The sequence below is a fragment of the Magnolia sinica genome, chromosome 11, assembly GCF_029962835.1.
Source record: "Magnolia sinica isolate HGM2019 chromosome 11, MsV1, whole genome shotgun sequence".
Taxonomy (NCBI): Eukaryota; Viridiplantae; Streptophyta; class Magnoliopsida; order Magnoliales; family Magnoliaceae; genus Magnolia; species Magnolia sinica.
In genome coordinates, this window is record NC_080583.1 from 74530658 (window position 1) to 74555850 (window position 25193).

General features: G+C 39.9%; 1 protein-coding gene across 4 annotated transcripts; it reads right to left on the reverse strand.

Annotated features, from left to right (window-relative positions):
- Positions 1–1170: 1170 nt before the first annotated feature.
- LOC131219368 (magnesium transporter MRS2-1-like) lies at positions 1171–24172 on the reverse strand. 4 transcript variants are annotated; one of them, XM_058214461.1, is made up of 7 exons: positions 24020–24171; positions 20669–21498; positions 19869–19960; positions 18102–18230; positions 17522–17854; positions 14548–14595; positions 1171–1828 (listed from the first exon to the last, which is right to left on the reverse strand). In XM_058214461.1, the coding sequence occupies exons 2-7, from the start codon at positions 21054–21056 to the stop codon at positions 1598–1600; spliced, it is 1221 nt and encodes a 406-aa protein (XP_058070444.1). In that variant the 5' UTR covers positions 21057–21498; positions 24020–24171; the 3' UTR covers positions 1171–1597. The 4 variants fall into 4 exon arrangements, with proteins under 4 accessions (XP_058070444.1, XP_058070442.1, XP_058070445.1 ...); XM_058214459.1 differs by having other exon boundaries at positions 18102–18233; XM_058214462.1 differs by lacking the exon at positions 14548–14595 and having other exon boundaries at positions 18102–18233; positions 24020–24172.
- Positions 24173–25193: the final 1021 nt, after the last annotated feature.

Below are 25193 nucleotides of genomic sequence, written 5' to 3' on the forward strand. Positions count from 1 at the left end.
AGCTAGAAATGTGACTTGTTTTAAGTAAATGGGTCAAGCTTGGGTTTAACCCTACTTAACCCGACCCACCCACATAGGTTGCCACGGTCGAAAGCGAAGGAGTATAAATAAAATTTCTATGTTGGTACATATGCACTATCTGGTCTAGGTTTGCATAGCCTTGGTGTCGTATTCCATTCGTAAACCGTATGTGTTCAGCTAGGCTTGATGAATTTTAAGTGGGTCAGGTCCTGTCATAGGGAAATGGGTCGTAGGTCGGATTTGGGCAAGAATTCAAGGCTAGAGTTGTACACGAGTTGAGTTAGCTCGCTCGACTAGCCTCTACTTGAAATTGGATTCAGACCAAGTCAAGCTGGTTTATGGAGCTTGAAAAAATTTTGAGCGGAGTTCGAGCTTGCCGGAGCTCGACTTGACTTGGATCAGCTCGGTGACTCAGTTATATTTGATATTGATGCTGCTCGTCGAGTGTTTGATATTGTTACTGTTTTGCATTATGTGAGAAATTGAAGATGCATTGTGTGTTCGAAAAAATGCCGCACGGGCTTGAACTCAGCTCGAACTGGCCCGAGCTGCTAACTAAATCAAGCCAAGCTGACTAGACAGGCTCAAGGACCGAGCCAAGCCGAGTTTGAGTTGGGGTTAGCTACTGGCCGAGCCGAACTGTGCCAAGCTCGAAGTATTAGGGCATGCAGACGTTCCATATCACCATGGACAACCATCAGTTGGGGCCAACCCACTGTTCAAAGGATGCAATGAAAAAAATCAAACTAGTAGTAGGATCATCCAATTCAGCCAGTGGGGTCCAAGAATGGATGGACAAGATTGTTTACAGAAGATGGGGTCAAGTTCTGGATGTCCGGGACCATCCAAGTGCTATGATTTTTGCAAGTTTTTAGTGGAAGAAGTGGACTGGACTTCATGGATTGTCCAGATGGGAGTAGTTGCTAAGTGAGCCCAAAATGCAACCATGTACTTAGACCTTGGTTCTAACCTAGTGGAAAATTAACTTTCAGTGTGTCACGTGGCACCTGATGATCCAAGCCGATCATCAGGTGGGCTCCTCCATTTATGTATCCCAACCCAAAAATCAGTGCCGGTCTACTTCATCAGGTGGGATGCAAAATGCTGGAGCATAGATAATGTTCTTGACAAAAATGGTTCATATGTATATTATACCAAGGAATGAAAAAATATTTGAAATTACAATCAACATACAAGTAATCTTTCTAGTAAATTTGTTCATGAACATACATGGATACTAAAGGTTTTTAGTTTCGTACAGGTGGGGCCCACGTTTCAGCGACCCAAAATGCAGTCGGATGTGACCCACCATGAAAAAACCATGACCCAAAAATCTCCAAGACTGGAAAATCCTCAGTTCTTTTAATTAGTTGAATGTGGACTACTAACAATATATTTGCAGGCAATAGAATTGGAAGGCTAGGATTCTCTGATTGAGGAGATTTTTAGGGCACCGTCCATCCATGTCGGGTACCAACAGGCCAACGGTCTAGATCACTGAATCATGGGCCTCACTTGTACAAAATGAAAACCCGAGTGGAATGCGGCCCGTCGGCCTTAAAAATCATCTATATATTTACAAAGGCAGTAATCTCTTATACTTAAAATATAAAATAAAAGATGCATATATTACCACACAAGAGATGCTGGTTACAATAAGGACCGAATTGAAGTTGTCTGGATACTTGAAAAATAGGGGCGTAAAGTTCATCCCGAAGACGCCCGATGCAACTGCAAAAACCGTAGCGACGAATGTAGCCGCCGTGAGAAGCAACTCGAATTGGATCAGCTGGTTTTGGACATTGTCCTGCACAAATTGTAGAAGAAACCATGATTACTATAGTTCTAAAACTCAGTGACTCCACTTGTAATTTGAGTAAACTCAACATGACGAGATTTCAAGCTGAGCTGCTAGGGAATTCACTCGTCAGTGTGACCCAGTCCCAACTCGATGCTTGATAAGACTCATCGAGCTGTCTCGCTTACCCAATGGGCTAGACAGTTCTTTTTTCAGCTAAGTTCTCGAATTTTGTGGACTTTAAAGCGATTAAAACCACCACTGACCACTTGATGCAACTAAAACTATCGCCCAAGCAACACGCCACAAAAATCTACACCCATCTAATTCTAACGGCATACGGAATATGCAAGGATCGCGTACAATAAATACAAAGAAGATAATTGAGAAAAACCCAACACCACAACCACACAAGAACATAAGATATACGTGGTTCACCACTTGGGTTACATCTACGAGCAATCCAGTGAAGAAAAATTTACCATAGCAAAGAGAGATTACGAAGATCAATGAATGAAGTACCTTATTCAAGAATATAACAAAACCTCCTCGAACCTAAGCTTAAAAAGAAAATCCCCCATTTATTGAAACACTAGAAAAAGATCTTCTCACTTTGGATACCTTGAAAAGAAAACCTTGGAGCATCTCTTGGAAAACCTCAAGCCTTTAAGAAGAAAATCCCATTTTTAAAACCCTCTTGTGCAATAAGAAACCCCTCTCCAAAATTCGCAACTCTCTTAACCCCAGCATAACCTACCTTAAAAGCCCCCCTTTCATCAGGGAAATGCCAAAAATACCCGTCCAAGGGTCCACTAACAATTGGGCCTTGTTAGCATGTGAAACATGGATCATACGGGCCCAAGAAAATGAGTAAACCCAAAGTGCTTTCGGTGTCACAATTTTAACAATTTCCACCTTGATAGCAAAATCGCTTCCTTGCCTTGCTAATTCACCACCATTACCTTGCCTTGAAGCCTAGAGAAGTCAATTTCCAAACTAATTTATCTACTTGAATGGTCTTTGTGAGCATGTCCGCTACATTCTCCTTCGTTCCTACCTTCAACAAATGAATTTAGTCATCTTCAATGACTTGACGAATAAAATAGCATCAAATTGCAATGTACTTGCTTCTCTTGTGATTAATTGGGTTCTTTGCCAAATAAATGGTGCTCATTTGTCACAAAAATAAAAAAAAATTTAAAAAAAAATCTTAGGTTTACAAACAAAATCTATATCTCCGACAAGTACTTGAAGCCAAACCACCTCCTTACAAGCTTCCGTTGCTGCCATGTACTCAGCATCCATAGTCGATAATGCTACCGCTCCTTGAAGCTTTAACATCCAACTTATAAAGCCATTTGCAAAACGAAATACATATCATGTAGTTGATTTTCGCTTATCAAGATCACCGGCAAAATTTGCATCAACAAAATCATGCATCACCTTTGCCACTTTGCTATATGTAACACATGATTACTTGTGCCTCTCAAGTATCGAAGTACCCATTTTTTCCGCCTCCTAATATGGTTTTCCTGGATTTTCCATAAAACGACTAAGCACCCCAACCACATAAGCTATGTCTAGCCTAGTACATATCATAGCAAACCTTAAACTTCCAACCACACTTGCATATGGAACCCGAGTCATATATCCTTCTTCCTCCTCTAACTTTGGGCTTTGTTTAGAAGATAACACGAAGTGAGCCGTCAATGGAGTCTTTATCGGCTTTGCCTTGCTCATGACAAACTTGTCGACCACCTTTTCAATGAACCTTCTTTGAGAAAGTAACAAGGATCCACTTTGTCTATCACATTCTATCTCCATTCCAAGGATTTGACATGCTGCCCCTCAATCCTTCATCTCAAATTTTCCACTTAATTGAGCCTTCGGCTCATCAATCCCTGCCTTATCTTTGCATACCAAAAGCACATCATCAACATACAAACCAAGATAAGAAAATTTCCATCACCGAAAAACTTGAAATACAAACAATGGTCATAATCACTTCTTTTATATTCAAGACTTAATATAAATGAGTCAAACTTTTTATACCATTGCCTTGATGCTTGCTTGAGACTATATAATGATTTATTCAACTTGCATACAAGATTTTTCTTGCCCTTCACAACAAATCCTTTCGATTGTTGCATGTAGACTTCTTCTTTAAGGTCTTGTGTAAAAAAAAAAAAAAAAAAACCTTTTTAACATCCATTTGCTCAAGTTCCAAGTCTAGTAGAGCTAAAATTGCAAGAACAAATCGAATCAAAACAAATTTCACAACTTGTGCAAAATTTTCAATAAAATCAATACCCTTTTTTTTTTTGTGCAAAGCCCTTGGCAACTAGCCCTGCCTTGTATATTTCGATTTTACCACTTGCACTCTCCTTGATTTTATAAACCTACTTACAACCAACCGCCTTACGACCCGTTGGCATTTCCACCAAAGCCCGTGCATGATTTTTTCCAAGTGCAAATATTTATCCTTGCATAGCCTTCTTCCAAGTTACTGAATCTTCACCCCGCCAGCTTAGTTCTTGATCTTCGGTCATTAGAGCCCTCAATGTCGTAGGATCCACATACTCTTTGAGATATGTTGGTTGATGGATTTTACACTGTGGACGTCCCGTCATAGGTTGTGCCTCTTCTTTACCATTTTCTTTAATTTCTTCAGTTTCATCTTGATCATCTTCTTGATCCATGTGATTTACAATATTTGGAACCGAACATTCCGGTGCATCTTCAAACATTGGAGATCATTTTGTAGCGGACCTTCCTTCTCCTCATTTTAATATTTTGAACCTTGCAAAAGCACGTAAGACTCATCAAAATGAACATCCCGACTAATGATAATTTTCTTAGCTATTGGATCCCACAAACGAAAAACCTTTTGCTCATTTGCATAACCAACAAAAACGCAATTCTTGGATTTAGGTTCCAATTTGTTTCTTTGACAACTAGGAATTAAAGTAAATGCATCACAACCAAATATCTTTAATTTAGAATAATCACAAGGGGTTTCAGACCATACCTCTTGTGGGGCTTTCTCTTTTAGAGCCATGATGGTGATCGGTTGACAAGTTAGCAAGCCATTGATATAGCTTCTGCCCCCGCATTAGCCAAAATGCTTCTAGCACGCTCCATTAGTGTACGATTTTTTAGCCATGCCATTTTGTTGAGTGTAGACAACTGTGAAGTGTTGCCTGATTCCTTCATCCTTGCAAAACTTGATGAAGTCATTTGAAGTAAATTCCTTCCCATTATCCGTCGTAGGAGTCTTAATGTAACATTATGTTTGCTTCTCCACCTTGGCCTTCAAATGCTTGAAGCCATGAATACATCACCCTTGGACCTTAATGTTTTCACCCATACTTTTCTTGAGAAATCATCAATGAATGAAACGAAGTATAGAGCACCACCATATAAAGTAATTGGTGACGGCTCCCATACATCTGTGTATGTAATCAACACACATGTACATGTGTGACTACCTTTTGAGAACTTCCTCTTATGTTGTTTCCCATAGAGACAATGTTTAGAAAATTCCTTTTTACCAAACTTTCATACCTCTCTTACTCAGGTGACACAACCTCCAATGCCAAAACCACAATAGAAGTTCACCATTCTCCACAACCGCATTTGCCATGTCATTTGTCATTGTGCTTCCTAGCAGCTTGTACAAATTTCCAACCCGGATACCTTTCATTATGACATGAGCTCCTTTGGAGACTTTAAGTACTCCTGCTTGCCCTGTAAATTTACAACCATCCAAATCTAATTCTGAGAGGGAGATCAAGCTTCTTTTCAATCCTGGTACATGCCTTACATTTTCAAGACTAATAGTCATTCCATCAAACATCTTCAATGCAACTGAACTAACACCAACCGTTGTGCTAGTTGAGTCATTTCCCTTCGATACAATACTGCCCTAATGTGATTCATACGCACTGAACCACAATCGATGAGGACACATATGATGAGTAGCACCACTATTAAGTATCCAATTTTGATAAAATGTCGAGTTAGAACTCACCATCAATACCTCATCTTCAATAGATGTCGATGTTGACACATATACTTGATTGGCTTCATTCTTGGATTAAGAGAATTGCTTGTCTTTGTTTGAATCGGATTCCTTTTTATTTTTGTTTTTCATTTTCCAGCAATCTTTCTTCAAGTGATCGGTCTCATTACATACCCAACAAGCACCTTTGTCACCCCTTGATGTTGATCGGCCCCGAGACTTGTTTCTTGAAAAATTATTCGGTTTGCTACCATGATCATTCGGCCTTCCTCTTATCATAAGAGCTTCCATTTCCGACCCACACAAACTTTCCAAAGATGCATTTTTTCGAAGTTCATTGGAAAGCAATGCACGATGAACTATATCCCAACCGAGTGAATCTTCCTTGATACAACTCAATGGTGTAACCTGTTGTAATTCTAAGCCACAAAAAACCCAGATTAACCCTAGATATTAGAGACTTTGATCTAATACCACTGTCAATCCTGCGCTTTGCGGAATCACCCTCAACGAAGATAGAATACTTAAAATAGAATTAACCAATCAAGCAATCACAAACACAATTTTATGAGGAAAACCCTTGCGGGGGGAATTAAAAAAAAAAAAAAAAACCATGGCACGAAGTGAAAGAGACATCCACCATAATCTAAACCTTCGAGTTACACCACTCACCTTCTCCGATTACAGAAGCAATACGATCTCCCATTGCAATGCACACCCTAGGAAATACCCTAGACCTTGAGAAAAATCCATTCCCAAGCCCTTAGAAGTGTAGAAAACCCTCTCAACCTGCAAAACCCTTGCCCTATGAGAGAAAATACTCATTGTTCTTAAGCCCTAATCGAATCTGGATTTGAATAAATACCCTGACTTTCGCAAACCAACATAACCCATCGGTCGGACCAACAAAATCCTTTGTTCCTGACTTCTGTCTGAGATAACCTCTACTCTGTAGGCCGGACTGACACCCAGGTCAGTCAAACTGACAGAACCCTGTTGAAACTCCTAAACCTTGCAGAATTCAAGGCATCCGCACAACAATCTCCACCTTGACTTGTATTCTGCCAAGTCACCCTGAAGATCTCCCGTGCTAGCCTCCACCTTGAGCGAAGACCGCTCCCTGCATCCTCCGCTTGGAATGCAGCTCCACTCGCAACCTTATGCAAGGGTGCCCAATCTCATCAATAGTTGGTGAGATTGATCAAGCCCAAACAATGCTTGAGCTTGTCTGTAGTCACCGGCTTCGTCAACATGTTCGCGGCATTTTTGTCCATGTGAATCTTCTAAATTTGAATCTCACCTGAAGCAAGGAGTTCACGTATAATGTGGAACCTCACACCGATTTGCTTGGTTCTGCATGATAAACTTGATTCAATGCTAGATAGATAACGCTTTAACTATCATAATGCAACTAAATCACCTCTTGTTTTAACCCGAGTTCTCCAATTAGACCCTTCGACCATAACACCTCCTTTAACACCTTTGTCGCAGCCATATATTCCGCCTCTGATATAGACAACACTATCGTAGACTGTAGCGTAGATCTCCAACATATTTGTCTGCCTACTAATGTGAAAACATATCCCATAGTGGATCTCCTGTTGTCCAGATCTCCTGCATTATCTGAATCCATTTAGCCTACAACTCCACCTGAAGCTCCGTGTCCCCCGAACATGATCCCAATGTCAATTGTGCCCCTGAGATACATGAGAAGTCATTTAACTGCTTTTCAATGCTCTTTTCTCAGATTCGCCATATGTTTATTGACCACGCTAACTACCTATGAGATTTCCAACCTTGTTTAAACCATCGCATACATGAGACTCACCATTGCACTCATGTCCGGTACCCGTGATATATCTGAAATTTCATCTTCTGTGCTTGGACATGACTTGGCTGACATCTTAAAGTAACCTGTTAGAGGTGTGCTAACTGGCTTAACAACTTGCATGTGGAACCTCTCTAGCACATTCTGCACAACCACCCCCCCCCCCCCCCCCGGGAGATAGCCACGGCTTCCCAGACTCTATCTCTATGAATTTCCAAACCCAGAATCTTCTTTGTAGCGCCTAAATCCTTCATGTCAAACTCCTTGCTTAACAGAAACTTAAGCAAGATTATCTCCTTCTTGTCCTTCGCAACAATCAACATGTCATCAACATATAGCATCAGTAGAATGTAGGGCGTGTCCTCAAGCACCTTGTACTATACGCAGCAATTGTACTCACATCTGATATAGTCAATCTCCACCATGTAGGAATCTAACTACTTGTAGCATTGCCTTGGAGACTGCTTCAGCCCATACAATGACTTCTTCAGCCTACACACGTGATCTTCCTTACCAACCTCCTCAAATTCTTATAGTTTCTTCATGTAGACAACTTCCTCCAAGTTCCCTTGAAGGAATACTATCTTCATATTAAGCTACTTCGATTTCAAATTGGACTCCGCTACCATAACCAATAGTACCCTGATTGATGTATTCACAACTGGAGAGAAAACTTCATTATCATTTATTCCTTCCCTCTGCGAGTACCGTTTTGCTACAAGTCGTGCCTTAAACTTTTCGCCATACTTTTCTATTAATGCTTCCTTCTTTTTGAACACCCACTTGCACCTTATAACCCCCTGACCTTTTGGAAGTTCCACAACTCCCATGTTTGATTCTTGTGTAGAGGTTTCATCTCCTCCGCTATGGCCGATATCCACTTGTCACCATCCTTTCCAGACTTAAGCCTCTTGAAAGATGGAGGGATCTCCACTCCCTGTGAATGATGCGAAAGAAACCATGTCCTCAAACACATATCGAACCGGTGCTCTAATAGTTTGTCTCTCCTTGTTCTTGGCTATATTCTCCTGGATATACTGCTGATTGTTTTGATCAGTTTCTTGCTCTTGCTAAATTTCACCTTCATTAACCAACTCAATTCGCTCCACCTACACCGACAATCTCTCTGCCTCACCATGTTATTCCGACTTCTCTACAGCATCCTTGTTGGCCTTCAACATGGATGCTTCATCGAAGATCGCAACTCTGCTAATGGCCACCTTTTGAGAAACTGTATCCTAAAACTTAAAACCCTTAACACATTTCTTATACCCAATAAAGATGCACTTTCTAGATTTGGGATCCAACTTCGTCCTTTGTCCACTCTGCACGTGGACGTATGGTGGAGACTTAAAGATCCTCAACCCTGAGTAATCGACGTCCTTACCTGTCTAGATTTCCTTTGCAACTTTGAAGTCCATTGCTGTAGATGGTGACCAATTCACAATAAAGCATGTCGGGTTAACTGCTTCTGCCCAGAAGCTTTTAGGGAGCCCTGCATGCAACCGCATACTTCTCGCCCTATCTAATAGGGTTCTGTTCATCCTTTCTACCACCACATTCTACTGTGGAGTCCTTGGAGTTGAGAAGTGTCTTATGATGCCATATTCCTTACAAATTTCCATAAATTCTGCCTCTGTACTCTGTACCATTATCTAACCTGAGACACTTAACTCGTCTCCCGATTTGCTTCTTTAGTTTCACCTTCCATTCCTTGAACATGGCATGATGGCAAACACTTTAGACTTGTGCTTTAAGAAGTAGATCTAAACATTCCTCAAGTAATCGTCTATGAAGCTCACAAAGTATCGTGCTCCTCTCTTAGATGGTACTGTCACCGACCCCCAGACATCGAAATATATGTAATCGAGCACCCCACTGCTAGTATGTGTAGCAGTCTTAAACCTTACCCTGCATTGCTTCCCATAGTTGCAATGCTCGCAGAAATCCATATTGCATGCCTTAACTCCCTTCAATAGTTTCCGTTTATGAAATTCCATCATGCCCCTCTTCCTCATATGCCCCAGCTACATATGCCATAGATTTTTGTCATCTGTGGTAACATCCTCACCTATAATCATGCTCCCAACCACTTATATAAATTCGTCGTCTTATGTCCCTTCATTAACACCATTGTACCTCTGGTGACCTTAATTAGACCGCTAGATGTGGTGAATGTGCACACATTCGTATCTACAACACCCAAAGATCAAGTTCTTCTTCAGATCCAAGACATGCTTGACATCACTAGAGTACGTACGACTCCATCAAATATCCTTTACCTTGATGGTCCATATTCTGATGGCCTTGCATGCAACATAGTTCCCCATTAGAATGCTCCCACCATCATAGGACTTGTAGGTATCGGACCAAGTGCTATTTGGTACATATGATACGAACATCCCTATTTGAGTATCCACACATTTGTAAGATGACTCGTACCTGAGGAGACCGAGAGGAAGTCTCTTTCTGAGCTCTCTTACACTAAGCTAGCCGATTCGTCCGTGTTTTTTTTTTTTTTAATTCTTGCTTTCTAGGCCATTCGTCTATTTCTAGCAATCTTTCTTCAAGTGTTCCCTCACTCTACTATAGAAGCATCCATTCTTAGCCTTCTATTTTGATCTAGACTTCTTCCTGTCAGATCGAGATCGCTCCACAGATCTCCCACGTCCCTGGCCCCTTTTTGCAACTAATCCCTCTACTTGAGAATCCTCATCACTTGTTTTCTTCCTTATCTCATTAGAAATGAGAGCCACAGTGACTTCTTTTGTCTTTATACTCTTCCTATATAACGAAGTAGTAACAAGATGGTCGTATGACGAGGAAAGCGATACTAGAAGTAGCACCGCTTTATCTTTATCCTTTATCGTCTCTCTGAGCCTTAACAACTCGCTGCATATCTTCGTAAACGAGTTCATATACTCTAAAAGATCGGATCCTTCATCCACAGCTCCTAAAGTTATTTCTTCACAAACAACTTGTTAGTGTGGGACTTCACCATGTATAGATCTTCTAGTTTCTTCCACATATCCAGAGATAATTCCTCTTCTAGAACATTGTACATGATTTCATCCAATAGACACAGATGGATGACGCTCATTGCCTTCTGCCCTAGTTCGCTCCAATTGTCTTTCGACATCTTTTCCAATTTAGTCTCCAACAACGCATTGCTCAGCCCTTGTGATACTAGAATATCCTTAACCTTTTGCTGCCACAAACTGAAATTGTTCTTCTCATCGAATATTTATATATCAAACATCGACCTTAACATCTTCTCTGAATTCTTGAACATCCTTAAATCTAATGTTTTAATACCACTTTGTTGTAATGTCAAGCCACAACCAACTCAGAAGCACGTTCAACAAAGATAGAACAATCAAAATAGCATGAAGCAATCAAGCAATCACAAACACACGATTTTATGTGGAAAACCATTGCGGAATAATTTTTTTTAAAAAAAAATCATGGCACAAAGTGACAAAGATCTCCACTATAATCGAAACCTTAGAGTTACACCCCTCACCTTCTCCGATTACAGAAGCAACCTGATCTCCCCTTATATTGCACACCCTATGAAAAGCCCTAGCCCTTGAGAAATATCCTTTCCCAAGCCCTAAGAAGTGTAGAAGGCCCTCTCAACCTGCAAAACCATTGCCCTATGAGAGAAAACATTGTCGTTCTTAAGCCCTAATCGAAATCGGACTTAAATACCCCGACTAATGCAAACCAGCATAACTCGTCGATCGGATCGACAAATTCCTCTATTCTTGACTTATGGGTGAGATAATCTGCACTTTGTAGGTCTGACTAACACCCAGGTCGCTCGGACAGATAAAGCCCTGTTGAAACTCCCAAACCTTACAGAATCCAAGGCATCTGCATAACATAACCAAATTGTCATAAGACTTCAGTAAGGTACACAACAATACCACCGCCTTGTCTTCCTCTTCCATTCTCACGCCTATGCATTCAAGTTGACAAATAATATTGTTGAATATATTTAAATGGTCCGAAATTTTTGTGCCATCCTTCATCCTAGGACATAATTTCCTCTTTAAAAAAATCCAGTTTGTGAGGGACTTTATTTGATACAAGTTTTCTAGCTTCTCCCATAAACCTGTCACGTCCTTCTCACCAATTATGTTGAATAACACATGATCCGACAAATACAAGCGGATAGTAGACAATGCCTTGAGATCCATCTCATACCAATCATCATTGGTCATAGATTATGGTCTCTTTGCCTTACCGAGCAATGCCTTGTGTTGCCCTTGTTAAACCAACAAATCTTGAACTTCTAATTTCCAAAGCTCAAAATTATAAATTTCTCCACCTCAAATCTACTGCTAGCCATCTCTTCCAATTTACTACACAAACCCAAAAGCTTTGATACCACTTAAAGCTATTAAAATTATCATCGACCACTTGATGCGACTAAAAACACTGCCCAATCAAACACCCATTTGATTCTAATGGCACACGAAATATGCAGGGATCGTGTGCAATAAATAAAAAGAAGATAATGGAGAAAAGCTCAAAACCACAACCACACAAGAACACAAGATATATGTGGTCCACCGCTTCAGTTACATCTACGGGCAATCCAATAAAGAAAAATCCACCATAGAAAAGAAAGATTATAAAGATCAATGAATAGAGTACCTTCTTCAAGAATACAACAAAACCCCATTGAATCTAAGTTTAAAAAGAAAATCCATCAACCATTGTAATACTAGCAATAGATCTTCTCACTTTAAATACCTTGAGAAGAAAACCTTGGAGCATCTCTTGGAAAACCTTAGAGCCTTGAATCAACCCTTAAAGAAGAAAATCCCCTCCAAAATTCGTAACTCTCTTAGCCCCCACATAACTTACCCTAAGAGTCCCATTTCATGAGAGAAATGTCAAAAATACCCATCCAATGGTCCACTAACAATTAGGCCTTATTAGCATGTGAAATATAGGTTATATGGGCTGAAAAAAAGCGAATAAACCAAAAGCGATTTTGGTGTCAGAATTTTAACATAATGATATAGATTGAGAATGGAGATTTTTACTGAAAAATCCCCAAGAACTTTGATTTCCCCATAAAAGGCATTGGCTTTGTTAAAACCCTCAAAACATTCTTTTGGGAGTGCAATGACCAAAATACCCTTTTGTCCGTTTTTTAGGAAGAGGATTACATATGTAGTAAACTCTGTGGGGCCCACCATAATTTATGTATTTCATCCACTTTGTTCATCCATTTTACCTGTAATTTTAGGGCTTGAGCTAAAAAATGAAGCATATCCAAAGCTCAAGTGGACCACACTATAGAAACAGTGTGAATTGAACGTAGAATTGAATGTATGCATTTGAAAATTTCTTAGGTGGCACAAAAGTTTTGGATCAAGCTAATGTTTGTGTTTTCCCTTCATCCATATCCGTGTGATCTTATGAACAAGTTGGATGACAAATACACATCACACTGTGGGCCCTAGGAAAGTTTTAACAGAGGAAATTATTATTCCTACTGTTTCCTGTGGTGTGGTCCACCTGAGCTTTGGATATGCTTCAATTTTGGGCTCAACACCTAAAATGGGCTAGAAAAAAATGATGGATGCATGGATAAACCACATACATTTTCAGTGGGCCCAACAAAGTTTACTCAGTACGAGAAGAACGCAACCCAATTTCTTTTTTCTAAAAGAGTATAGCCAACCATTGTGTTACCCACATGGTGCATGCATGAGTGACAAAAATCCCTTTTGTCTTCTTTTTTTTTTTTTTTTCGATTTTTTCTTTCTTTCTTTTTTGAAATTTAGTACAAAATTCCTCAGAAATTTAAGTTTGACCAAAAACTACCTAAATCCGGGTAAATGCTTTTTCAAGGGGTAAAAGTATCAAAATGCCTTGTTTAGTTTTTTCTTTAAAAGGAAGTATAGTGGTATTATGACACCCATATCAAACCCACCATGATTGATGTTCACAGCACCCAAAAATCTGTCCAATTGAATCACCAAATGGGCTACACATGAATTTGGATGTTTTTGAGTAGTGTATATTAGTTTTTATGGTTTGGCTCATCTTATCATTTGATCTGCCATGGTATGGTGCATTTGTTGGATGGATTGGATGTCATAGATATAATTGTGAGCCCCACAACTCTTAGTTCACCATTTTTTAAAGAAAAAACTAAAATGAGTGTTTATGTAATTTTTCTCATCAATAAGCATTGTTGGTGGGGGCTTATTTGGTAAAATCCAACTTTGTGAGGAATTTTGCAGTAAAATTCTCCTTTTTTCCCCTAAAAAGTAACGGAGCCAAGTATTGTGGGGTCCATGTGGTGTATGCATGACATCCATCCCATCTAACAAATGCGTCACACCGTCACGATCGGACAACCCAAAAATCAATATGATCGGCCACAAGTTAATTTGGAGGTTTTTGGATGGTGTAAAATGTCTTATATGATGTTTGGATCAACCTGATTTTTGGGTCACATTATCATTACGGTCAGTTGAATAGGTTGGACATCATTCACACATCGCATGGGCCTGAAATGCTCAGACTTCATCGATTTTCAAAAAAAAACAAACCCAATAACTGTCTTGAAAGTTGAAACTTCAAAAAAGTCAAGGCCTTTATTGGGAAAATAAAAAATATTGAGATTTGAATTAATCAGTGAGTGGGGCTGTAAATTAGGCCTAGCAACAGGTGGGCCTGGGCTGGGTTCAGGCCCGTTGTGAACTGTGGGGCTGGACCCAGTGGGCCGTGACTACTCAAAATATTGATTTTACCAGGGGGGGCGCGGCCCATTTCCATCCCTAGTGTAAGTATTAAATAAATCTCATACACATGTTATAAGAGCTCTAACTTTGAATTATTACAAGTTCTCACCAGTTTAATGTTGATGAAGTCTTCAGTATTGTCTATGTATTCTTTGAGCTGTGACACCATCCAATAAATCAATGACTAACTTGCGCTAATTAAATAGAAAATCACTCAAATCTATACATGCATGAGATCTGGACTGTTCATCTGCTGGGGCCTCCTGTGTTTAGTGGCCGTATGTCAAAGATCTCACCATTATGTGATCCTAGACACCCAATTGGAGGACTTTCTCCCCATTGAATGCCGGCCACTTGAGGGATTTCATGATCATCAGAAGTTACAAATAAAACCTGATATCCTCAAAATCCCTCCAATCAGTGGTTAGGATCAGATGATTGATGCGTTTTTTAGGAGGATGTAGCATCCACAATGGGGACTGATGGATGAACGGTCCGGATCTAAGAAAGACGTGCCACATGGAGAGAGGGGTTGATAACTAAAAGAATGTGATGGTACCAGATAGAGAAAGAGGAATAGCTTCTATAAATATGTTCTTCAAGAGATAAGGGTAAGTTACCTGCAACAATAGGATTGGCTTCCTACTTGCATTCACACGTTTTCAAGATCTGCGCCCTTCATCAGGTGAGCCCCATGATGTCTATGTCATGGCCCAAAAATCAGGCTGGTCTGCTCCACAGGTAGACCACAACTTGTATAGTGAGTGTGGACTAGGGGTGGCAATGGGTTGGGATTAGCCCAAGCCCATTGCTAAACAGGTGAAGAATTCTTACCCAAACCCAACCCGCAACCCATTACTCTCCACCAACCCAACCCCACTTAAAAATACATTCGTTCCAACCTTCGATCCTCTTTTCTAGGTTCATCGATATTGAATCAATTGAACGCACTTCATTCATTACGCCCGACCCATTTACTCGTAAATGCATCAGGCTCAACTAATCCAACACAACCCACAACAGCCCAACTTGGGTTTAAGAATGGAATATGACCCTAAGGGTATGCACAACCTAGAGATAGATAGATACATACATACATACACTTATCTTCTTTATTTTTTTTGGGTTTTAGGTAGGGTCAGTTCAGATCATCTGGCCCAACCCGTTGATAACCAATATGGGTGGGTCTAGTCGAGTTGGGTCGTAGGGTTCAACCCAAGCCCAACCCATTTGCTTAAACGGATCATGTTTTTAGCCTGAGCCTGACCCATTACCCATTTACTTTGGCCCGAACCCATCCCAAAGCCGGTTGCGTCAGTTGACACACGTGCTGACCCAGCTAGCCATGGGTATTTGATGCAGGGGAGTATGTGATGTGATCGATCACTGCCTTCATCGATTGATAAATACTTTGAATCCATAATGTGCTCTTGAATTCACGAGAAAATCTCAAACTCACAATAAGAAATAAAATTTCTAAGAAATTTTAATTGATAGATTGAATGAATAATAAAAACAAGTTTAACACCCTTTAAATAACCCTAAACAAACTCTAAAACGTAATCAAAGAGTTCTAATAAAATAAGGAAACAAATTCCAAAAAATGTGTAAATTTCCGCTGTCTGTCAACCTATCGAGTCAACAGGTCAAAACAACCAAAAAGTGTCTAGAGATTTAAACTGAAAATTCTGTAATTTTCGACTTGTTGACCTGTCGAACAGTATTTCGACTTGTCTAAATTGGCATATATCAGCCAGCAAACAATCTGGAATAGTATTTCAACCTGTCTAAACAAATGGGCAGAAATCATCCAGCAAGCAATCTGGAATTTTTGGCAGAATTTCGACCTGTCGACCACAAAGGTTGAACTGTGCTGAATTTTTGTCGATTTCTCCTTGGGCTTCTTCCGGTCCATGTGCGTTAGGAACATCCGTGATCCACGTCCTACATCAGTATTGGCTCGTGGGCCAACTAACACAACCTGCTTCTAAGGTAGGGCCAGACCCAGCTAAATAAGTCAGTGAATTGGGCTTGGGCTTAGAAAGTGTGGGCCCTTTGGGGAACTGGGTTGGGCTTGCAATGAAACGCACCTCACACACCTGCCCATACATGATGTGAATGGGCCAGGCCACATGACCAAACCGACTGCTAGAAGTATAGACACATGTTTCATATCAATGGATTGGATGGTATATACAAAACATGGTGGACCTTCTATGAGAATCAAGGGTGCACATACCCTCTCAACTCTTCTTGCTCATGTGGCCCACTTAAGTCAAGAATTGCCCTGATATTTAGGCCCATGGCCAATGAAGAGATGCAATGCAAGGTGGTTGGTGTGGATGCTATCAACATACCATGGTGGGCCTACAACAACATTTTGCACTATAATATAGTGAAAACGTTTGCACTTGATCATTTTCAGGTACATGTGGGGTACGTATCCACTAAAGCGCCACACTAGCATTCCTTTTCCCGATATCGTGTATTCATGTATGTATGAGCCGTGCTGGGTTCGGTTGGGTCTGTTGAGCCCGGCACAATTGGGTTTTAAGTGGGTTGGGTTGGCCTACAAAGTAACAGGTCGTGGGTCACTCAGGCCCAATTTCAGCCTTTTTAGTAAATTAGCCTTGGTTTGAACGGGCATGGACATGACCATTGCAACCCCTACCAGACAGCAAAGACCCAGCACCATAAAGAAACTAAAAACCATAATGATGGGGCACACCTTTCAGCAAACCTAGGCCATTGATCCATCTTGGAATGAGCCATGTCCTAGTTATCTCCACTGTCGAATGATCCTAGCTATCAACAGAAATTGACAATCACAACAAACGGTCCACATTTAGATGGGGTTCAAATCGGATTACTAGGATCATCCACAGGGGCCATACCAACAATGTGGATACCAAAAGGTGGGACCCACCAGCATAGTTCATTGGTCTGAGCAAATGCTCAATCAAACACTGCACACATGGCAAGGCCCGCCTAATGAACAGCCCAGATCTTGCAAACTTTGTGCCTGCAAGCAGGCATGTGTTATCAGCATTTATTCTTAAACCATGGAACTTAGTCAGACTTACTGATAGTAATTTGCTGAAAGTGTTGTCAATGGCCACGAAATAGGCCTCGAGCAACATCTCCAGTTCTTCAATGCGATCACCACCATTGCTGGACGATCCACATTTGCTTGAACCAGTATCACTACTCATCGTTTTATCAAGCTTATGAGATCTGCCGATATAACTGACTGGTGCAACTGTTGCAGATTTCGACACAGCTGGCCCAGCAGGAATGTTAGTCAGGAAATACGGAACAGCCGATGGATAGGCCTCCATTCTCCCCTTCTTCTCCGTCAGATACATTTCAGCCATGTCCCCATCATCATTCATTAGCTGTTCTATTTCGTCACGGACCTGTAAATCAGAGCACGAATTGTATCATATAATGATCGATTTTAAGCCATTGATCTAGTGGGAATTATCTCACCAATCAGACTATCCTGACCATCTGATGAAAAAATGGACTAATTACAACCAATGGTCCACCATGTATGAATGATTTGACAGATCGAATGGTGGGCACCTGGATATATAGTTGGTGGCCCATACAAAATCTCGATTGGACAGTGATGATTGACAAACAATAAGTTTATGTACATACCTTTTGAACTCTACGAGTCAAGGCAAGGAGATGGCTCTTCTGCTTCCGTGCACGTTCAAGATTTAGAGTGCTGATCGACAGTGCTAGTTCATCTAGCACTGGATAAACCTGAATTTCGAGTTCTGTAACCTGCTAAAATGACGGTCATCGGACCAATGGTCTGGATCACCACCATGAACAAACAGAAATGCCAAGGCAACTCATGCAAAAATGGAGTATACATTTTGCAGCACCCATCGCCAGATCCAGGCCATTCACCATATGGGGCTCACTTCAAATGTGCCCTAGCCCAAATGTAGTTTTGATCACTCATCAAGTCGGCCACACATATACATAGTAATGCAGAGGCATTTTCACACCGGGCTCGAGTGGGGTGGCCTGTGGGATGCAGGGGCACACTCGAGGTGGGCGGCCCATGTGAGGCGAGTGGCTTGTGTGGGGTGGAAAACATGTGATGTGGGGCCCAAGAGGGTTCGGCCGAGGACCTAACCCATGAGATGTGGGGCCTGAGGCCCTGAGCTATGAGATAAAGGGATTGATTCACCATGCTCTATCAGTTCGAGCTTTTAGAGCAAAGTGGTTATTTGTCCTAAATCACAAAGGCTACAGGTGATTGGACATGTACGATTTCAGCAGGCCCTAGCTGATGAATAGCCTGGATTTTGTATGTGCGCTGCAAACTGTAATACCATTTTTGTTTTCAATCTTGTATTTGCAAATAATCAGGTCGCATTTGCTTTGAAATGGTTGGCCTTTGAACTTCAGAGAATCGGGAATTGGAATCAAGCGTTGAATTTTTGTAAGCTGATGTAAATCATATTTTCCATGCATCGTGGAAGAAACCACACGTGCCTTACAAGAACAGTCTGAAAGTTTCAATGCCAATTTGGACTGAAATCACTGAGAAATCCTTCCTTTTTTTCTGAATTTGGTGGGGCCCACCATGCAAGGGGTTCCTTTTGGCAAAGGATCCTAGACGATGATATTGTTGCAATTTCGCTAAATGCTTGTCATTTTGCAGGAAGAATCCCACAAAACGCTAATGTTGTTATCTCCAAATGAGAAATCCTGCCAAACAACAAGCCAAGAGCACAACTGGTGATGAAGGCCCTACCAAATCCCAGAGAAATTCTTTCTTTAAATTTTAAATTTGGCGGGGCCCATTATGCCAGGGTTATCTTGATTTGTCATCTTGCGGGAAGAATCCTACGAGATGATAATCTTGCAATTTCTCTATCATGGAGAAATTACAATACTAAGCGGGTGCAACTACAAGAAATCCAAGGGGAAAAGCAACCAGATTCCCTTAATTAGAGAACAATCGTCATTTCGATAGATGAAAAACAGTGGATTCTGCAAAGTAGTCATTAGCCTTATCCATAGTCAAGCATGAATATGGGATTTCTGCATGTTGCCCAAACAACCACCCCCCCCCCGATTCCCTTAATTAGAGAACAATCGTCATTTCGATAGATAAAAAACAGTGGTCATTAGCCTTATCCATAGTCAGGCATGAATATGGGATTTCTACATGTTGCTCAACCACAACCCCCCGGCAATTTTTTTTCTAAGGAATCCACTGGGTTATAGTGTGGGGAAAACTAATTATTACAGTTGTCCATGTCCACACTGGGATTCCTTGCATCCAAACAGGCCGAGAAATCCTGCAAAACGACAAGCCAAGAGTCCGACTGGAGCTGCATGCCCCACCAAAATCATGTAACTTCAATTACAAGAATTTCCATCTGAACTGGAGCTTAAACATACCTGAGCATCAAGAGACATGCATGTTAGCTCCAAAGCCAGCTCCAGTGCCCTAAACTCAAAAGCCAAGTCATCCGAACTTGAATTGTTAAATCCTGTAATCATATCAAGAAGGATTTTACTTCCCAAGAGAATCAACAGTCCTAACAACCAAACCATGTTTCTGAAGAATGGCATGTTCCTGGATCATGACTAATTAGGCACCATTTTGACGTAGAACTTCCGAAGAAATTGGTTTTCGAGAGTTGAAACTGCAGAAACTGACAGTTTTGTGGAGAGGGACCCACATAATGACAACTCATTCGCCAATGCATCGATGTGGGACCCACCATGGTTGCGATTTTAAAATGATGGTTAACAAAATTTTGGCAATCCAAATGCTACACAGGTGTTTTAGGAGAGATTAGAAAATGTTTGTGTCTCAGGAACTTCTTTCAACAATATTTCAGTTCCACATATGCTGACATAGCCCATTTTCATGTCACTCTGTAGGGTCATAAGCCTCTAAACATACCATCCACTGATCTTCCCAATTCTGGATATGTGGGGTCCAAAGTTCGGTCTGATCACCATTTATATGATGAGCCCAACATGGATAGCGGACGCCCCAAAAATCTCCCATGGTATAGGATCCCAAGTTCCTAAACCTTCTAAAGGTTAAGATCTTCCAACCCAGGAGATTTTTGGGCACACCCCATCAACGAGGGTCCATCAGATCAATGGTCTGGATCACTGAACCATGGGCCATACATGGACAGAATTGATAGGCCCAGTCCCCTATGATTCCTCAATCTGGCTCTTACCACTTTGATCTTTTTGTGTCCGAAGCCGCCTGCACAGTTCCGATTCGTACTGCACAACATAGCTGTCCAGAGAGTTCATAAGGATAACCTCATCCGCCATAATTATGCATCTGATTTGTTCAAGATTGACAACGATTGCCTTCTCCCGTCCCAATATCGCAGAAGGATACACAAACAAAGGGTCTAAAAGCCGAAGATCTCTCGCAGGCAGATTGCAACGCCTCATTAGAGTGGCCTTGTCAAGCGCTAGGATATGCGAATTCCCATTCCGATCAATCTGTATCCATGACCGACTTCCGTGGCCTCTCTTCTTCAGGTTTGTAAAGCCGAATCCCTGAAATGGAGGTCTCACTGATGCATCTAGTCTAGCATCAACAGGGAAAGACATTTGTAGCCCAAAAGAAGTTTTGATTAATACGAATTGATCTGATTTGAAATTTTTTTCCTGCCACTCCTTATTTCAAAAGGATTCCGATTATTGGAACTTCAGACCCTCATTAACTTGATTTTATCCCACACACTATAAACAAATCGATTTAACAGCATAGATTCCAATTCCAATTTTGTACTGTGTGTCCGTTTTTCAAACAGCATACATATCTGTTGTTTGGACAACAGAAATCCTTAAAACCATCAAATTCATTTTTGTAGAAACCCCAATGCCTAAAAACCGAACCCATCAAGGAATTTCCCCCAGATTCAGTCACACAAGAGAACATATGCATCAACTGCTTCAAAAATCCAAGCTCTACAAAATGCCACTTCAGTTGATGATATTTCTAAGCTGAGAGGCCAATCTCAACACCCACAAGCTGAATCTTTGATTGATTCTGGCAAAGAAGAAAAAGAAAAAGGCCAAAATAAGTAGAATATTCAATTGGTGATTTTGCTAATTGGAATCCAAAGAGCATCAAAACCTATTAACAAAACTGAATCTTGACTAGAAACCCATCAACCAATATAAGTAGAATAGTCATTTTTTTTCTACTTTTTACTAATCACAGTACAAAGAACTCCAAAACCTCTCAATATACATCGAACAAGTTGCCACCATTGACACTAAAAACATCATATCATCAATCACTATCTTCCCAAAAATTGCTAGAAAATTAACCAAACACTACTCTTTGAACTTATCAAAACCTAAACATCAAAATCACTTAATATCCATCCACTGGCCTCAAAACATCCCAAATTCCATCGTTTTCTTAAACCAAACACCTAAACGCCAACAGCCATCCCCCAAATCTTTTATTGGTATCATTCAAGAAACTTGTTAGAAATAACAACGTATCAACCAAAAAAAAATGTAGAAACTTCTTTTGTTTCTTTTTGCAATAATTGAAAATCCAAACAATGTCAAAATCAATCAATATGCATCAAATAACTTGAAACACCCCAAATTCCATATCTTTCAACACAAAAATCCCTGAAAACAAGTACCCATCACACTAAACTCCCATAGATTTTCATCAAACAATCAGGAACACTTCAAAAACAGATAAAAGTACCCACATGAGATTTCCTTATATATAACAGAAGATTTAGAAAGTACCTTTAAGTATTCAAAATTCAAAAGAATATCAAAATCACTCAATATGCAGCAAATAATTCAAAAACAGAAGGGAAAAAAATTCATTGGGTTTTTATCCAAAAAACACCTTAAAACAAGTACCCATCATCCTAATGTCTCATTTATTCTCATCGCATAATCACAAAAACTTCAAAAACAGACAAAAGCAGAAGTACCCACATTAGATTTCCTTTTAATAACAGAAAAACTATATAGAACTCCCGTGTCTTCAAGTAATCAAAACCTGAAAAAAGTCAAAATCAATCAACATGCATCAAATAACTAGAAAAAGCCTCTAATTCCATTGGTTCCAATCAAAACACCTGAAAACAAGTACCCATTATCCTAAACTCCCATTGATTTTCATCAAACGATCACATTAATTTCAAAAACTAATAAAAGGAAATGTATCGACATGAGATTCCCTTCTACATTAAAAGAAAAAGAAATTAAAGAAGAAAAGAGAAATTATAATACCCCTCCATTTTTTGAATAATCCAAGTACGAAGAACATCTGATTCAATACATATGCATCGAATTGCTTGAGAACACCACCCCCAAAAAAACTTCAAACAAGTATCCACCATCCTATACTCCCATCAATTAATATAACATAATCACATAAATTTCAAAAACTGCCAAATGCAAAAGTACCCACATGAGATTTCCTAACATGTAACATAAAAGATGTGCACAACACTCCATTTTTAACTATTCCAAGTCCAAAGAACATTAAAATCAATCAACATGCATTAAATAACTTGAAAGCACCCCAAATTTCATTGGTTTCGGTCCGAGAGCACCCAAAAACAAGTACCTATGATCATAAACTCCCATTAATTCACATCAAATAATCCCACAAACTTCAAGAATTGATGAATGTAAAAGCACCCACGTGAGATTCCCTCGTCTAAACCAAAATAAAAAAATAATAATAAATTAAATAAATTAAAATCTGCATAACACTTCATTTTTCAACCAATATGCATCAAACTGCTTAAGAACATCCCAAATTTCATTGGTTTTTTTAGCCCAAAACAACTGAAAACAGCCCACACATCATCCTAAAGTCACATTGATTCTCACCAAATCAAAGAAAGTTCACATCAAATAATTACACAGCCCACTCCATTTTTTATTGAGATTTCCTTATTGACCACAGAAAATAATTGCAATAGAATCCAAATGGATTCACATCAAATGATTACATAGACTTCAAGAACTGATAATTGCAAAAGCACCCACATGAGATTCCTTTACATAGGAAAAAAAAAAAAAAACCACATAGCACTCCTTTTTTCAACTAACCCAAATATGATGAACATGGAAATCAAAAAATGCGCATTGAATTGCTTCAAAACATCCCAAATTGAGATACCCATGTGAGATTCCCATCTGTAAACAGAAAACTAATTGCAACAGAATCCAAACAGATTCACATCAAAGAATCAGACTTCAAGAACTAATAAATGCAAGAGCACCCACATGATTCTGTTTCATAAAAAAATGCACAACACTCCATAAAAAGGTACACCCATATGAGCATATAACAGAAAATTAATCTGCAACAGAATCCAAACCGATTCAAATCTAAATAACTACACAGACTTCAAGAACTGATAAATGCAAAATCACCCACATGAGATTCCCTTAAATATAACAGTAAAAAAATCAAATAACACTCCATTTTTTAAACTAATCCAAATCCCAAGAACATCAGAATCGACGATTTTCAACCAAAAAAGAATCAAAGAAACTTCAAAAAGAGAAATACCCACATGAGATTTCCATCTGTACAACGGAAAACTAGTCTGAAAAGAATCTGAACGGATGTAAAAGAACGATTCAAAGATCATACACCTCATGAACTAAAAGAAAATTCAGGATTATTTTTTCTTTTCTTTTCTTTTTTTTATTTTGAAAGATTAGATCATCATAGCTGAAAGCAGTCCCTGTCCAAGCAGCTTCCAGGAAGGTGCAAGGATACGAAATGGACCCCAGGATAACAAGCACAACATCTCACACCTTTGGTTTGGGCCAGTAGGGCCAATAGATCAATGATCCAGACCGTTGGACTGATGAGAACTACAGCAGATTAGGTACCTACAGTAATCTTCCAGATTTGACAATCCTAGCCATCTATAAGTGTCCTTCAGATTGAAGGTTAAGAAGAAAATATAGCAAAGATCCAGATATGAAAAAAAAGAAAAAAAGAAAATAATAATGTCATTGTCTATAACATTGGGGTCCATCAGACCAACGATTCCGATCATCTGTCCATTGGCCCACTTGTCCATATTCAAAGGACGAGGAACTGAGTAAAACTCGGCCCGAGGTTACGTAGCTGTCAGTATACGGAACGGTGGATGGATGGAAGGAGTTTGAAAACTTTGATACTCTGGTAGAGCGTGAAGGATGATACGCAGGCACTTAGAAATTCGACATGTGGCATATAACTAAGTTAAACTGTCCAAAATATGGATCTCAGATCTGATGTATTTTAAACCGAAATTTAGGTCTATTTGGTTTACCGGAATATCGATTGGTGGCTATTATTGGACGGTTTAAAATGAAAAGGACCAAGTGATCTTATTTACACGAATAAATATCCACAAATCAGCGGTTAGGGTTGTTCAACCATTCTGATTTTGAGATCTTACATAAAGGCAATGAGTTTAACATTTTAGATAGCTTAACATGATCTAATGAATGCCATGTGTATAACTTCTAGGTGCATGCGTATCATGCGTCATATGCTGCCTGTGTACTGTATGACTACACTTTTTAATATATAAATATCGGACGCGGATTGCGTACTACCCCGTCCCTAGCTCGGAACGGGCAGTTCTGTGGGCGGGCCACTGTGATGTATCTTTACATCTAAACCGTCTATCCTTTTTCTCATATTATTTTAAGGCATAAAAAAAAAAGAGGTAGATCCAACGAGCAAGC

What these genes read in the sequence shown, in the direction of transcription:
- LOC131219368 (XM_058214459.1), bottom strand. Translation starts at nt 21,056, where the DNA reads ATGTCTTTCCCTGTTGATGCTAGACTAGATGCATCAGTGAGACCTCCA. An exon ending in CTTTCAGCAAATTACTATCA is followed by an intron (nt 14,596 to 17,521) that starts GTAAGTCTGACT and finishes ATGGTGTCACAG; the next exon opens with CTCAAAGAATACATAGACAA. An exon ending in ACTTCATCAACATTAAACTG is followed by an intron (nt 1,829 to 14,547) that starts GTGAGAACTTGT and finishes CAATTTGTGCAG; the next exon opens with GACAATGTCCAAAACCAGCT.